The 17,633-nt window shown below is 48.3% G+C and overlaps 1 protein-coding gene across 1 annotated transcript in view; it reads left to right on the forward strand.

The window, feature by feature from the left end:
- LOC122380402 overlaps positions 1 to 17,633 on the forward strand; it is an 81,989-nt gene that overhangs the window by 61,200 nt on the left and 3,156 nt on the right. The window contains exon 3 of the mRNA XM_043363555.1: positions 12,647 to 12,742. Coding sequence (XP_043219490.1) covers positions 12,713 to 12,742 — 30 coding nt within the window. The 5' untranslated portion in view covers positions 12,647 to 12,712. The remainder of the gene's footprint in view (positions 1 to 12,646; positions 12,743 to 17,633) is intronic.

Below are 17,633 nucleotides of genomic sequence, written 5' to 3' on the forward strand. Positions count from 1 at the left end.
TTTGGCAGCGGCATTGACGCGTGGAAACCTTCTCCGCACCACACTGACCGAAATTCCTGCACGTTTCACGTACGTGCTGCAATGTGATCAGTGTCTTTGAGGCAGAGGTTAGCTGCGCTTTTGAGCTCGCAGTGCAGTTCTCAGAATGCAAGGATAGGTATTTATTTTATACTGTTAACAGCCGGTGTGTTTCTTTTGAGTATGTTTAGATTTAAAACAGACATTTTAAGCTTTTCAACGTAGGCAGAATCTTCCTAACAATGCCAGGTCCGAAAGGCTGGAATAATTTTGCGATTTAGCCATATACCTATACCCGATACCGTGGGGTATAAGGCTCAATCGCAAAATCATCGAGGATGGTTTCCATTTCCATTTGTGTGACGACCGTGCACCTACCGCTTACGAAACATCCCATCACATTTTGCTGCCGTTTAGAGTTGCCATTTTCGGACGGTGCCATTTCGATAACTCGTCTGCGCGGCGGCGGCAGTGTCACCATTTCGGCCGGCATGTCCATCAAACGTGTCAGATCTGTCAGCTCCGACCCGGTCAAAGCGCGACCAGCGAGAGAGATATGTCTGATGACTCACACAAACCTGCTACCGGAACCACGTGGTGGCCTCTCCAACCGTGGTGACCCTCTCTCCCGGCCGCTCGCGCTCCTAGTCACTCCGTCGCCTCTGTCGCCCGCCTGCGTGCGCCATCCATCAGAACACAGGAGCGGTGATCCTGACAGCAGCAGCGCGCACATTACATGCTAATGTCAGAAGAAAGATGTCACCACCCGCTTCTCGAGTAGCGGTGCACCGTTGACGTCACCTGCGATTCTGACGGGGCGTCGAGACGCTATCTCGTGGGGTCAAAAATGACAGCCGAAGTGCTTATTTCTCCGGAATGGGCGCCCCGCTGTAATGCGATTCAGTACGGCTACTCGATGACATTTTTTAGAGGTTTCTTGGGAGGGCAGACGAGCGCATGCAGTTCCAACAGGCACCGTGGTGCTCCGAAGACACTGTTTCGCCAGAAGCAACACGAACTGGACGTCAACGACGATGTGCCAGAAGTTGAGTGCAGAGGCGTGCGGCGGTGAAATCGGCTCCAAGTCATTTGCCATTCATCGGTTTGAACTACCTGCACTTACCTAAAGCATTGGTTACAGGATGGAACAAGCAAATTTGTATAAAAGCTGAGCTAGAAGGGTTGCAGTATTATCGTAACTTAAATGGTAAGCTATCAGCCTATCAATGAGGAAAATAAGGTATAGGTCTTGACAACGAACAAATTCGATTTGAACTGAAGGCTCGGAATACGTGAATTTCGGGTGGGAATGCACGCGTGGCATAGACCTACTACAAGTCCGTTGCGTCGTAAGCAGTTCCTTCGTGACTCGTGCCCTTCCGAAGACTGTTCTGTAAGCAATTGACCAGCTGGACGAGCTGCCACAATGGGCAGTATCAAGGTTGAGTGACTCCGATGTAGTTAGGCAGAAAAACGATCATGATATAATATTACGTAACATTTCGTTCGCATTTGCTATGGGATGAATGAGCCTTCATTCATAAATAATAAACGATCGACTCATGATTTTGTTTCCCACTGGCATTCGCTACAAACCATCAGCTTCCTTCACAACTTACTGGTCAATCATCGTTTATTTATTTAAGAGCCCCGCCTTAAGAACACCTGTGCACCTGCCTTATCATCTGACGTCATATGCCTGACTGATGACATCAGCGTTGGATTATGTCCTGTTATCCTCTGCAATGATCTGAAGCATAATAAAATACGTTAATTTAGTGCGCAATTAATATGTCACATTATAAGATAATGATGCACCATAAGCCAGGCTCTGCCGTACACACTGCCGCAAATATAGTCAAGTACCTGTCCAAGTGGTATTATATTATTACTTAGCAGCATGTACGTTTGTGTATCGGTTTCCCCTCAACCAGCACAATGCATAATTCTAACACCAATTCTACATTCCAGATATATTTTTTTTTTAAATAAAACAAATTTTCAAATAGCTTTTATCGTAGGCTGCCTTATAAATGCATGCTATCGTAGATATCAAGTGAGGTAGCTAAAACTCTTAACTACGCATATTCCTTGGTAGGTACCTATATGTGGGGAGTGACTAAAGCTGCAAGCTGCTGTAGAGCGGGCATCAATAGCTTCGTTATAGCAGCTCTCTCTGTTACGCCGTAAACAACTTACTTAAGATCGTATCTAATCTCTTGGCTAGCAATTGACCACCGCAGTTAAACGAGTTTGATACGCTGCACCGCAAGAAGTAGCCTGCAAAATGTAGCATTTGCCTCGAGGTCACAACAGCTAAGTTGAACGACCATGAATAACACCTTTCCTTTCTGGAACCGAAGTTTTCATTGCAGTGCTGCTTTATGACATACAGAATGAAAAACAGGAGTAGCAACGCTAAGGTCACCGAACTAACGTACACAATCCGACATTCACATATGAGATGTGTGAAGAGCGAACCTGATGTTGAAACCATGCCCAGTTATTGGTATTTACGCAAGCGGACAAGCGGACATTCAGCCCCAAATAACGTGTAATTTGTTTCTGACCATACAATGAGATCATTCACGACCTAAATATTTTTTATCAACAGTTACTAAAGCATCAAGGGCGTGCTATGCCGAACACCCACGGGCCGAATCCACCGTTCTCTGCGGAATTCCTAGGGACTGTCACCAGGGCGGCACCACGTGGTGCCACAGGTCAGGGCGGACACGAGGGCACCCTCGGACTGCGGCGCCGGCCGCCGAGGCGTCTCTGTTGGCTATCGATGGCGTCTCCGCTGGCTATCGATGGTGTTCTGAATGACATATTCATAGCAGCTGCGCGCCGCTCTAGACCGAGGACAGGTTTCTAACCGGAATCGACCCGACGTGTCTGGAGTCGACCCTCCCCATTTGTCTGGCCATTCATGTTTCTCGGTATCTGCGGCAGCTTGATATTGTTTTATAGTCACGATGACGTGTGGGCCCATTAGACCTGAATAATGTGAGTGCATCCATCCCCATCATCCCATCTGCAGTCAGCACCTCCTGGCCAGAAGCGCGGTGTGTAGCCCCCGTTGTGCGGTTTCACTCTTCTCCAGCCCCAGGCTGCGTTCGAGGAGTGCACTCAGCGCACTGTGGCGTGGCGCACCTCCTGACCGGGAGGGTTCCACTGTCCTGTTCCTGAGAGCGGCCAGCGGCGCCGCGGCCCGGTGTTGGTTCGGCGGACCCATCAGCAGGTGACCGGCCGTTCGAGAGCACCTCTCCACGCCACCCACGCCCCTGAGAAAACAGACAGGTCGTGGCCGCTCACGGCTGGCGTCAACAAAGTCATCGGACGCGCCCTGAGTGGCCCGGCGCTGCCGCCGCCGCGAGAAAAGGGACGCGCTGGACGGCAGCTCGTTCGGACGAGGACAGCGGAGATGTGCCGTGCGGGTCCATCGCGCCGGTCTAGGGGTCCAGTCGCCGGCTCCGCTCCCCGTCAGGCCGCCACAGGGGGACAAGGATAAGCCGCTGAGCTCGAGCTGCCTGCCACCTGGTGAGAGCTGCTACAGCTCGCCAGAGGGCGCTGGACAGCATGACAGGGGAGGACGGACATTCATGGGACACACCGTAAATCGTCGCCCCTCGCACAAACGCACGCAATCAGTCTGCTTTGACGGTGACATGAAAAGGTGGTGGCCGGCGGACTTCAGTCAAAATCACACCTCACAATGGGAATTACATTCCACCGCCGTGGGCCGGTGCCCACCTCTGGCAGTTGAATGGGAACCCCATGCCGATCGCCGCGCCGGTGGCATTGCGGAGAAGTCGTTGGCCACTTGAGCTGTCTCTCACAGTCCTGCCAGAGGCACCGGCCGCCAGCCGCCGCCGCGGTCAGAAAGCAGTGGCGCGTTTCACGCCGCCTCCCGCCCCATAGATGAGAGGCACTTGCCCAGAGGCTTTCCGGCGGCTTTCCAGCAGGTTTCGTTGGTTTCGCGGCTGGTTTCCGGCGCGAGTGCCATGGAAATTGGCAATGAGGGAGGGAGGAAGGCGGAGTGCCGGGTGTTCAGACACCAAGGAGTGTTGAACCGTGATTTGTTGACGACGGCTGGGTGACGTGGACGGATAAATGGGGGCGGTCCCTCAGAGAAATGGAGGGGGTGGAAGTGGGAGGGAAGGGCCGAGAGAGAGAGAGAGAGAGAGAGAGAGAGAGAGAGAGAGAGAGAGAGAGAGAGAGAGAGAGAAAGAGAGAGAGAGAGAGAGGGAGAGAGAAAGAGAGAGAGAAAAAAGTGAGAGAGAGAGAGAGAGAGAGAGAGAGAGAGAGAGAGAGAGAGAGAGAGAGAGAAGAGAGAGAGAGAGAGAGAGAGAAGAGAGAGAGAGAGGGAGGAGAGAGGGAGGGAGAATAATGTGCGTGGTTTGTTGGCAATGTCTTTAGCCGACATGCGTGGCTCCTCTTTGGTACACTTCACATTCTTGTTTATTTTAGGTCCAATTGTAAACCGTCGAGAGTGAGCGATTAATCAGGATGGTTTCTACACCCATACGAGTTGGTATTTAAAACGTTGATTGAATTAAGCTTTGCGTGTATCCATAACCGCTACCAAGTAATTGACGTCATAACTCGTTTTCAGGGCTGCGGTAATGATCAAGTGGATTTATTACTTGTTAAAACAGTCATAAATTATCCAGCGCTACAAAAAATCACCGAACATGAAAACGCGTGTTCGCACGAACCCGACAACGGACGGTTCACGTGAGCGCGACTTTCAGGCATGTGACGCCTATTGTACTGAAGTTGGCATGCTTGGAACGTGATTAATCGCAGAATCGTCCCTTTTTGCCTAGTTATATACCACGTTCCCCTTCATACATGTCTGACACTTCATAATGTGGCGATTAATGGCCAATCCATAGATGTGCTAAATTTATGGTGGTATTTAAGAAGGCGCTTTGACTGAAATGCGTTGGGTGTGATTTATGTGACCTGTTTTTACGTCAATGAAACATACCATTACCCACCTATTTCACAAAGCAGATAAGAACAAGCAGCGATTCTTAAGTGAACACAATGATGGTGAATCGGGTGCAACGCGATGAATTATTCAGTTTGAATTGCCACCATTTTTGTATATACTGCCCTCTTTCCTCAAAGGAGCAAGTGTGTGGATGACTGGAGCCGGCTAGCTCGCTTAGCAAGAAAAAAAACTTGGCTTTCCGGGCAACTATATGTTTTTCCATTCACCAAGCTTGCAATATTGCAGTAATTAATCGCCTTTCCAGAGCACAGTCCCGGACTACTTAAATCAACTCGTTTTGTGATATTATCCTGTTCTGCGTTTATAACCAGTGAACCACAATATTGATACTAATTGGCTGCTATCTCTGGCTCAATATATTTACCAGGCAGTTTGCGTCTTACTGTGCGTATTAACTGTACCTATAGTACCTAATTACTGCAGAAGAGGTAGCAAAGCTCGCCGTTGCAGGTTACATACAACTAGGTGCTGTAAATATCTACGTGAGCCCTATGACGTAGTTGCATAAAAAACGTGTGATAAAGTCAAAAGGTAAGATAGTACCACGTAGACTTTTTAAGGTTTCTTCATGACGTCCTCTGTTCTCTGAGTGGTTGACATGTCGATGGTTTTCGTGATATATCACGGCATAACGTGTTCGCTAACTGATGCTTCATCTCTAATGACGAGTTGTCAGCTACTACTATTTGTTCGTTTGTTTTCTGTCGATGAATCGGCATGTGTTCCCGACCTGGCCATTCATTCATCATTAAGCTAATTAAGACACCGAGTGGCGGCGGTGTATCTGAGCGGCCTCGCTGGGCTCAGAGGCCGGCGCCGCGCTGTAATAAGGCGGCCGTCGGCCCGGCTGACTGTTTATCTGTTGGCAGGTCCTCGCCCACCGACCACCCTCAATGTTGATTAACGATTCACAATGGCTGCTTAGCGCCACCGCCGCTCATGGTCTCTAAGCCGTGGTGACGGGCGCTAGGGGCGGGAGGCCTCTTCGGATGACCCGATATGGAGCGGCAGACGGACTGGACAAGGTGCTGCATGTAAAAGTGTCATGGTCGCAGCGGTGTGTGGCGGACATCTTGGAAGGTTTTATGAGGGGCCTAGCTAGTGTAATTGGGCTTGTGTGCTTCCTGTAAAATATGCATATAATATGTGTCATTTCGAACAGAAGATGGTCGGTTGGTTCTCATTTTTAGTTTTCCCTACAATCACTTAACTTTTATTTTAGGGGCCTATTGGGCTCTGGTGATGCCTAATATCATATTTTCCGTTTGAAGCTAGGTAGTTTGCGACTTGTGCCTTTCTCTGAGCTGTTTTATGGTCATGTATTTACGACAGCAATAGGCAAGACCGCCCTGTAAATGACCGGACCTTCCGTTACGGTGTAGGTAGCTTATGAATCGGTCAACTGTTGACATTTGAAGTACATTGCACTGTGAACCCGGCGTGGGTGTTGATATTGTCAGTCACACCACCGCAATCCATTGAATGATTGGTCTGTCTGAGGTGTCGTTGGTTGCTCATCTGTGCAATCAAGTCGGAAATGACACCGCACAGATCATTGGTGTCACGTATCCTCCATACTTGCATGATACAGCTCCTTACACCACGCCCCCTCCTCCCCCATCTATAGTCTGGCAAACCTAAGAAAGAACGGAGTTAAAACGCCTGAATCACTTAGCACGTGTTCTAATCACTTGAAATGTATGGTTCGGAGAAATTCGTGTGAAAAGCTGTGAGAGAAAATAACTATGCTCTTATGGTATATAAATGCACATACATCAATGGCCGCTGCACTTTAAATCCGTTCTTTCTTAGGTTTGCCAGACTATAGTTCCGTGATGGCCCAGATGTCTACTTCAATCTGGTTCAAACAGGTGATCGGCCTCCATTTTCGTCATTGAGAAGTCAGCAACTTCCGCAGGCGGTCGATGACATGGATGGATGCCCGCGGTCAGGGAGATAGATCGATAGAATAATAACTGCTGGTGGTCAGCCGCCTGAGAAAGGATCGTTGAAACATCGGGTCGGCAAGGGAATGTCTCATCCCAGCCGGTTAGGCTGCAGTCTCAGTCGTGTCTTGTTGTGGTGTCTGGCGATCAAGGCCCGATCGTCGCGTCAGCCGGTTGACTATGAGGTCAGTGAATTAATTGAATAAGAGAGAGGTACCGACGTCTGAGGTTTATTGATCATAAAGCTGAGGAGGTAACCGGAAACCACAGGGCGCCGATGAATATCTGACGCTGACGACCGCAATGGAGAACGGTGTTTACTGTGCTGGTGTGTGCCGTGCTTCTCTGACGTATTGAATGGGACTTCACCATTGCCATCTGATTATTTTCAGCACTTCAGTCAATGTCTTAATTGGCGGCTAGGTAGGGATGGAAAGTGCTTCTCGTATCAATGCATAATGCATGCCATACGAAAATCCCTTGAATCGCTGGTTTTTGATTCAGCTTAAAAAGACATATTCATTCATGTCACCTCATTGATAAGCCTGCTTGCTGATAAAAAATGCTGATTGCCCGTTGGTGTTGAGAGCTGCACTGGCGTCAGTAATGAAAATATATGCAATTATGTCTTTTGCTTTGTGCATCCGATCATGTCCATTGACTGTTGCTGGCTGTAAACGATTGAACCACGGCACTAACGACGCCCTTTGTCAGCGGCCATGGTGGCTCTGTTGATCGCTTAACAATGACCGCTACTCACATCTGACCCCTATGGAGATTGGCTGCATAAAGAAGCCAGTCGCCTGCCTGCTCTGTCGACAGGGTGATGGCAATAAAGGTGTCTTCACATCATACATTGTCGCTGACTGAGTGAATAAAGAACGCGGCCTTACAAGCTTCCGGGTTAATTATGCTGAGGGGTCGTGACATCCCGCATTTATTGACCACGTTGTATGAAAGGGATCCTTTTTCGTCCTTCGTATTAGATACCTTATAATTGATAACTTATTTATTGCATTTTGATTCTCGATTTTGATTCATTATTTCCATTTTGCTCTTTGCACGCGCACTCGCACGGATTCGACGGACCAACTCCTCGTTTTTTCGTGAATAGCTGGCATAAAATGTGACGGATCGCGACTAAACTTTCGTACCCTCGAATTAAACAATTGTATACCTATTACCTACCCTGGAAATCTAATGATCCATACCAAAATGACCTTTGACCTGAGACCTTATCTTTTTTTTTTGACCAGATCAGGCCAGAATGGCGGATCCGGGTTTTTCAGCGCAACTCTACGCTTCAATATTTTTGTTATTATTATTTTGTGATTTCTAGCGTACCAACAACGAAAAAGATGTTTGTCCCAAAAATTATGGTGGTTGGCAACGTCACATCCGGAAAACATCGACAGTTTTTCTAACAAACACTCAATACTTGATAGTGTTTGATAAATATCCTTCGCCCCAGTGGGGGGGGGGGCATATGTTACCACCCTGTCGCGTTTTTCGCGTGTGAATAAAAAACCGCGGCGCGTAGCGCCGCGCCGCTTGGGGTAGCTTTTGGTACATCGATTTTGGACAATGTGTGAAATTTTTGACCCCAGGTCATGTCAGGTCAGGTCACCAGGTCAAGTTAACTGACCAAGCCTTAAAAAAGTTTGCAATCATGTCCAACCTGCAGTGTTTGTCAGAAAGGTATTAAACTTGGTGGATTGCATGCTGTTATGGTAGCCTACAATTTGTATATCTCGGATTTTTTTATATCCGTGACCTAAGGTCAGGTCAGTGGCATGACCTTTCCATTACAAGTCAATGGAGAAAAATGAAAATGCCTCTAGATCCGTGTGTACGCATAGGAACAGTCCAAATATTTCAGAATCACAATGATTTAGTCCACTCGTGATGACCAAGGTGTCATTTTTGCTGATAGCCTCTAGAAAGGTCATCCGAGGTCATTTGAGGCTACAAACAGTTTTTGCCAATAACTCGCGATTGGAAAGAGATAGAACGCTGGGGATGGTCTCATTGTGTTTGTCTTGTTGAGACGCATCGACTGATATGCAACATGACCTTTTCCGGTCAGGTCATGACCTTGACCTGAGGTCAAATTTTTAAGTTGACCTTTCAAGATCAAATTATAGTTCATTCGACGCGTCTCGGTGAGGGGAACACGATTCTGGCAATAGAAATGTCGTGGCTTTTTGTAGTCGAAAGTTATTGTCGAAAAACACTTTTCGTAAAAACAGCTATTTTTGGAGTTTTTGCCCTCTGGAGGCTAAACCGTTGACCTGATGACAATATTGATAATGACCTTTTCAAAAGAAGAGTTCAAAAGCTATCGATTGCTTTTCCATGCGTTTTTCTAGCTACCATAGTTCCTGAGATAGCGGCATGTTTTCTGAAAAATATAATGACAATTGGCAAATTTTGACATTTGATGACCTCTAGTGACCCCAATATTGCTCTAAGGTGAAAAATGACCGAAATACTTTCAAACGTGCGTATTGAGAGCTATCGACTGCTTTTTACCGCGTCTTTCTAGCCCTCTTAGTTTTTGAGTTAGAGGTGGGTGGTAACATATGCCCCCCCTCACTATGGCGAAGTTGGCCGAGACCGCCACTGGGGCGCGGGATATACCTCTGAAACAAGACGATGAACCATCGGCATCATGCAGCTAAAAAGGGACCCTAACGCAATAACCATTCATCACACTGCAATATTTTGCAATTATCTGTTCTCTATCTATGGTTGCACTAGGATATCCCCTCACTAGTGCACTCCACGCCATGAGGCACTCGCTGCAATCTTTCAGTCATGGGACATCCGCACGACTGGAACGGAACACATCTGATGCCGTGTGCAACGCTGTGCCGTGTGCATTCCGCTTGACCTCTGCACAAACGTGCAGACACATTCCTACCACCACCGCGATGAGCGAGCCCGGTCGGGTCAGCGAGCGTCGCTCTCTCGAGCCGCGCACCTATAAAGCAGTGAAGACGTGACTCTGACTTGCCGCGCGAGTCAGGCATGGTTAAGACCTGGCTGCTGAGGGGAGGCTGTGCGGTTTCCGGGCGGCTTCTGGGCGACTTCTGTGCGGTTTCTGTGCCGCTGATTCGTTGGGGGAGTACGCCAGCGGCTGCCGAGATATGTGCAACGTCCGGCGTGACACGATGTGACGCCATGACGTGACGTCGCGCCCGACGTGACGCGACGGACGTGACGTCGGACCACCTGAGGTCTATGTGATACGTCCCTTGGTCCAGTAGACCTTGTGGTACCCTCCTGAGCGGGTGACGCGGAGGGAAGTGGCCAGGAACACGGAGGGAGGCGGAGGGAAGCTGAAGAACACGGAGGGACGCGGAAGAACATCAGTCGACAAACGGTCGCCATATTTAAGACAGTGCACCGGTCGAATAATCCGGGTTTGCATCGAGCTTTCAGCATGCAGTGATTGTGAATCTGTTATACTACCAGTTGTGCTGTGAAATTGAGACATTTGGAGTCAGAGGAGACCCGAGCAATATTGTGCGAGCAAGGGAAACTTTTCAGACAATACAGGTGAGCGTAGTTGCCAGGTAGAAGGCTGTATTCCTCCAACGCATCTCTTTTATTACATCACCGAAACAATGTGAACCACGGCTTCAAAGTTATGCAATAAATCCTCCCCGCTTTGTTGTATCAATTGTTGACCTTCCCATGTACTCCACACTGACGTTACCTGGTCTGAGTGCCCGGAATGTATTGCTCGGCCACACTGATGGGTAATTGTGACTGTTATCGCTATGCAAACAATGCCCACCGAGCCTATCATATGCTCTCGACTATTGTGTCCATTGTTCGGTATCTCTCAGTATATATGGTCAGGATCTCACTCGAGAGGCCGGTAGATACCGCCGGCACCCTCCAGCAAGGCTGTTCTTCACATAGTCAGTCAACCGCGACGCTTATCTTAGGAAAGGTACTTAGTGTGACAGACCGAGACAGCTCAGCGTTGGCGACAACTGCCCGAACTGCTCTCACGCTGAGAATTTCGCCTCCTCGAGGCATCCACTGGATAGCAACTGCTCAGCCCATTGGGGACTCACTGCTAGCTGCAAAGCTGCATCTCCATTAACCGGTTTGGACACTACTTCAAGCCGTCTGGCAATTGCCGTCTCATTAGGTGACCACCATTAGGTGATCCAAGCCACCGCCTCGGTGGCAGTGTTAGAAGAGACGCCACGTCGCTGTCTTAGAAGTACCGACGCGCCGTCGGTACACCTTCTGAGACACGTTGACACGGTACTCACGTGACATCGCTGAGGTTCCGGGCCATTTGGGATGGTCCAGCGACTTACACCCCAGCTCGTGAGTGACAGGTGTCCTTGCCAGCACCGCTCGTGACTGCGGCTGCTGACCGTTATCAAACGGAGCCGACCTGTGGTAACCGAGGCGGCGACCTCCCGAGCAGGGTGGCGGGGGCGGGGAGCTGGCTGTCCGCCGCCCGCGTCCAGCAGGGTGGCGGGGGCGGGAAGTTGACTGTCCGCCGCCCGCGTCCAGCAGGGTGGCGGGGGCGGGGAGCTGTCTTTCCGCCGCCCGCCGTCCGTCGCACGCCGCTTGCTGCTCCGTCGCTCACCGTCCACTTCGCTAGGCTAAAACATGCGACCCAACGGTACCGCAAGTCAAGTACGTCTTATCGTGGCTGCCCACCGCCAAAAACGGCTCAGCCCGGCCCGGCTGCTCCACTGCACTGCGTGAATGAGTCAGCCCATCTTTTTAAATGCTAAGCCTCTCAACTCTTGGCGGCGCGGATGGGCGCTGGGCCTTTGACGGGTGCCGGGTGCTGGCACAGAGGTATGCGGGGCTGCGAGTCATCGGGTGTCAGCGGTGTCACACGTGCAGTGACACGTGTGTCAACGTGACTTGACACCTTAGCCGTGTCCTCCCGATGTCGAGTCACGGACGTTCGTGCGGAGGCAAGGGGACGACGGTCTGCTATTCGACGACTCTGCACTCGGCATTCTTACAGCTAGGTGTTTTGTCTTTGGCGAGATGTGCAATGTAATACAGTCGTTCAAATGTTTGGTAGTGAATACGAACATATCAGAAACTCATTACATTAGCATATTATTTATACTATCACAATATTCACCTTTTGATGTGCTGTGTCTCCTCATCGGCTCCTGCAACAGCAGTTCTCCACACCTGACTAAAATATACATAGGTACCGATTGTTTAAAAGAGGCATGTGAAGGTCAGACGTCGCCTTATGCACCTCATATTACCTGCCAATTCCCAACGCCTTCGTGTAAACTGCTTCATGCAATTTGCGTCATGGACACTATCATTGGTGACACTATGTGTCACCAATGATATCAGTGGTGGCTGCAGTTACACACGCATTTCCTGTATAGAATGACCAATCAATCGTTGTATGCATTCCACCGGATGTGTTTCTCCCTGTGTGCGGTCCGTTTCCGTCGCTGTTATTTCCCTGTGGGAACTCAGCGGCGGTCGTTTTCTCTGTGGATCCTCCTACGTGCGTCACTGCTCGTCGGCTGTGCGCCAAGTCGGTGGCGACCTACGAACGGCCGTACCGCGGCGACCTGCGCACTGTGATCGCCGTGCACGTGCCGCTCACCTATATAGCCCGGTGACCGGTGTGTTTGTGTTGCAGACATCGGCATCCCCATGGTGTCGTGATCATCGGAGCGCCGCAAAGGCCGAGGACGGCACACGCAAAATGCGACCGGTCGTCATGACAGCAATAGTGGTGAGTGCTGAGAGAGAGAGAGAGAGAGAGAGAGAGAGAGAGAGAGAGAGAGAGAGAGAGAGAGAGAGAGAGAGAGAGAGAGAGAGAGGGCTCAAACGGATCCCCTTCTTCTTGTTTTTTTTTCGCGAATAACTCGCGCCAAATGCGACCGAGTGTAACGAAACTTTCAGTTCTCTCGAGTTAGTCAATTTTACACCTACCCTTGAAAGTTTTTGACATTGACCGAAATGTCCTTTGACCTGGGACCTGTTTCTCTAAGCAACGTCAAGCCGTAATCGCGATTCGGCGAATGCCAGCGCACATTGTCCGTGCGTTTCCAGTTTTTTTTCCAGTAAATGACCGTAGTAACCCATTTGAGTTTAACATGTTTTAGGGTACCTAGTTTCTGGAGCTGGTTGCGAATTTCGCACCCATTTGAACATTTGAAAAGTGGTTTTGGTGCCAGCGTTAGGTTCATGCTACGAAACTGTCAGTGGTGGTTGACACCCTCTTTGGATAGCCGGCGGAATGCCTATTGATTGACTTGACCTGACCGGACCGGACCGGACCCGACCTACCGGCTACCCCATATGCATATGAATACTAAGGCTTTGCTCAAAGCGAGCATGAAATTCGTAATCAATACCCCGAAACCCCCTTTAACCCGGCACGCGGTGGGCCTACCAGCCACCTTCCACGCGGTGGGGGGGGGGGCACTTTTTTGCCCCCCCCCCGTATCTCCGAAACTACTGGACGGATCCGGAAAATTCAAACGGCGTTCGATAGCCCTGTCAAATTTGTTGAGGGAAACCAAATTTCATTGACCTCGGGGTCACCGATGACGTCACAGGTCAGGTCAAAGATAAAATGTTTCACCGTTCACAGGGCTTCTAGGGAAAGCGCTATAACACCGAGTAAAACGCATTTTGTCGAAAATCAGCGATAAGGCGTCAGTTGTCTAGTACATATGTTGCTATTAGAGGTCACTGGTCATACCAGGTCAGGTCACAGGTCAGGTCACCAAAGGTCACCAAGGGTCACCACATGAGCCCAACTTTACTAAGGTTATGTGATGCATGTTTTATGGCCAGTTTTTCATTTCCAGCTCAATGGTGTTGGTTATAAGACCATCAGGTACGGTTTAGGTCACTTTCTGGTGGAGGTCAGGTCAAGGTCAGGTCAAAAAAGGTCAAATTTCAAAGTTGATATTTTTGCATAAAATGGGTATCGATTCGATGCAGCTCGTCACGGGGAGTCTAATGGTGGTCTTTATTTTGCGCTACGAGGTCTAGAATTGCTAAAAATTGAGTTTGAAAATTTGACGTCATCAATTTTGAACAGTTTTTTTCGCTATAACTTGGCCAAAAAACGAGGTATCGATCTCAAATTTGGTATGTAGATAGAAGGCGGTAGGGACTATCACATATATTCCGGTTTTTTCGAAATTCAAAAAACTTTTTGGATTTTTTTGCTATTATATTCAAAAAATCTATTTTTTATTTTTGGGGGTCAAAATCCAAAAAATTCGAAAAACCGAAATAACAGTTTTGTAGCCCTTTTGATTCCACACCTCTTATGTCTAAAACATTTTTCTGTATCTCTAAAGCTGTAGGCCTGACAGCTCTTCCCGCGAAACCTTTTTTTGGGTCGAAAATGGCAAAAATGACGTCACTCTTACGTCATTAGCGGCCAAGCTATCATAGCCTTTGGAAAAATTTTTGGTCACCATGTGCGCTAGCTGCTCCCGGGAGGGTACTGAAAGTTTGGTGACGATCGGCGCAGCGGTTCTCGAGATATATCGAAAAAAGTAAAGGGGGGGGGGGCAAAAAATGCCCGCCCCCCCCCACCGCCTGGAAGGTTAACAAAGTCACTTCACGAAGTTCTAGCAGGTCCCAATTTTCCCGACCTGTGGGTCATTGACCTGACCTGGAAGGTCAGCCAATGCCCTAGGACCTTAAAATTGGGTATTATCGGCTCCCTGTAGTCACAAAAAACACATCATTTTTTCGCGAAGCTTTTGGCTTGATCAGGGGCCAAACGGCTGGGTTCTATAACAGTTTATCTGTACTTTCACATATAATTTTATTATTATCCGGCAATGCATAGGTCAACATTGCAAACATGTTATCAAACTTTACTTATGCAATTTCCAAATTTTCAAATATTTTAGAAGCAATCGGTGTTAGCTAAAAAAAAAAAACAGGCTTTTGAGAACGACTACCGTTTAACTATCTCTTATCCACCAAGCATGACGTTATTCTGACGTCATTCTCGGCAGACCTAGGGTAGTTACGACTTACAAGGGTTTCTTTAAGCACAAGGTGTCAAAAGGAGGCAGCCGAATGTGCTGAAAGTTTCGTGTCTATACACTGGGCTGTTTAGAAAGAGATTGCAGAATGCGGAAAATGATTGGGGCTCTGTATGAGCCATGGGTCATGCGCAGGTTAACCCGCGCCCTGCTGGGGGTCCTGGATTTCCACGCCCTGCTGGGGGGGGGGTGTTTGAACACCCCCCCCCCTTCTAACTCGGCTCCTGGGCCACGTAGCGATACGCGGAAGGCGGCGTTCGAAAGAGCGTCAAAAATAATGACGAAATCACTTCGGTCAATTTTTTGGTCAGGGCAAAGGTCAGGTCACCAGAGGTCATTGAAGGCAAAATTTCGCCGATTTCCAGGTCGAATGTCGAAAATTTCCAAGAAGCCAACGCATAACTCGGGAACCAATAGAGCTACAGCGCCGCGGAAAAGCGCATTCGATAGCCCTATTAACGCCCTTTCTGAGTAATTCTCTCAGATTTGACCTAACGTCAACGGTTTTGCCTGCAGGGGGCAAAAACTGCAAAAATAGCCGATTTTTTCGAAAACAGTTTTTCTGCAATAACTTTTGACCCAAGCCTTGTACGAGCTTACTTTTACCGCCATCGTATTCCTCTCGTCAAGACGCATCGAATGAACTATAACTTGACCTTGAAGGGTCAACTTGAAAATTTGACCTCAGGTCAAGGTCATGACCTGACCGGAAAGGGTCATGTTGCATATCAGTCGATCCGTATCGTCGAGCTGAACACATCTAAGGCGTTTTCATCGCTCTAGAATGCCTCTATCAAAAGTTATTTGCGAAAAACTGTTAGATACCATTCGTGACCTGAGATGACCTCAGGGCATAAACAAGGGTCACGGACACCATTTTCAAGTTCAGTGTGTCTAAAACACTTGTAATTCGGTGTTTGGGAGTGTTTATAATGTCTTTCATCCAAAAGAGGCTCATTTCAATTTTCTCCCATTGACTTATAATGGGGAGGTCGCAAAATTGACCTGACCTTAGGTCATCGATATCAAAATTCTGAGATATACATTTTGTACATGCTATTGCCCTTAGCAATCGCTGAAAGTTTCAAAGCGATCGGTCACTCGGTGTAGCTATGACAGACATTGAAAGTTTTTATGAGGTGAGGTCACTTCAAGTGACCTGGTGACCTGACCTTGAATGACCTTGGTCTGAAATTTTCACAACATGTGTAGAATTGATGTATGATAAGGTGTACCAAAAACGGCGGCGCTCCGCGCCGCCGTTTTTGAGATATTCGCGAAAAACCACAAGGGGGGGTGTTCAAACACCCCCCCCCCAGCAGGGCGCGGGTTAACCTGAACCTCATTGGCAGAAGTTCAGTGCTTGTTGAGACCAGAATAAATGTTTGGCCGCCATTTTCCATGCGTTGAATTAATGTCGTATAATCTTCTCGGCATCGTATGTTAACTTCAGGATCAGCCCGTGTCCGACGCGTGCTACGTATTCTTAGCATGACATAAAAAACCAGCATAATTTGTGGTCTCTGATGTAAGTAAAATCACAATAACTAAGTTACAAAGACGCACGGTTCTCCACAGAATGAAGCTCATCATTAACTAAACTCCTCGTTCACTGTGGCAGCAAGAGATTATTGCTCCATTCAGTCACAGAACAAACGTTTTTTTATGTCTACCTACATATACTGGACAGAAGGATTGATCAATGACGGACTGAAAAATCTGAGATGTAGAACATCACTTAGTGTAACATGATTTCCCATGGAATGATAGTAAAATCTCCCAGCTTGTAGCGGTTCTGTCGAAGTAAGAATATCTACCAAAATGAGGCGAGGGCAGTACCTATAGGTACTCGACTTTGCTAATATCCTTCTTGATATTCAAGATGAAGTGCACATAAACCTCTCAGTAATATCTGCCATATCACAATGCGGAATTAGTATGCCATAAAACAGTGCATCGTTTTTCCCATTCCGAGTTGGAACATGTTGCCGTCATCACCTAATTAGGTGAGGACGGCGGCAGGTTTCTTTAAAGAAACCTATACTGCTATGTTTTTAGCGTTATTCAGTGACCTTTTTGGGACGTTTGAAGTTTAGGCTTTGGCTGCAGTTAGCCCTCAAATATGCTTCTTGTCTTTGATATTACCTGCTGAGTTGTTTTATGAATTCATGCATAAAGATCTATATATTATTCATGACTCAGTTGCATGCTCACTTCATGGGAACAAGAACATGTTAGTTGACATCAGTGTTTAAAGTATGCTGAATCGATCCGCAGATTTTATATGAAATTAAACACCATATTTCACAATTCGTGTCGTTGATTGTTGCTGATGACCTGTGTGCTTTGTTCGTGGTCTGTATAGGTACGTTTTGCTGGAGCCTGATGACTGACGGCTGGTACTGGTGACTGATGGCTGATGTCTGGTGACTGACGGCCAGTGACTGAGGACTGGCGGCCGGTGACTGATGACTGATGTCTGGTGACTGACGGCCAGTGACTGAGGACTGGCGGCCGGTGACTGATGCCTGATGTCTGGTGACTGACGGCCAGTGACTGAGGACTGGCGGCCGGTGACTGATGACTGATGTCGGGTGACTGACG

Source organism: Amphibalanus amphitrite, unplaced genomic scaffold (genome assembly GCF_019059575.1).
Source record: "Amphibalanus amphitrite isolate SeventyFive unplaced genomic scaffold, NRLGWU_Aamphi_draft 000097F_arrow, whole genome shotgun sequence".
In the NCBI taxonomy this organism is placed as follows: Eukaryota; Metazoa; Arthropoda; class Thecostraca; order Balanomorpha; family Balanidae; genus Amphibalanus; species Amphibalanus amphitrite.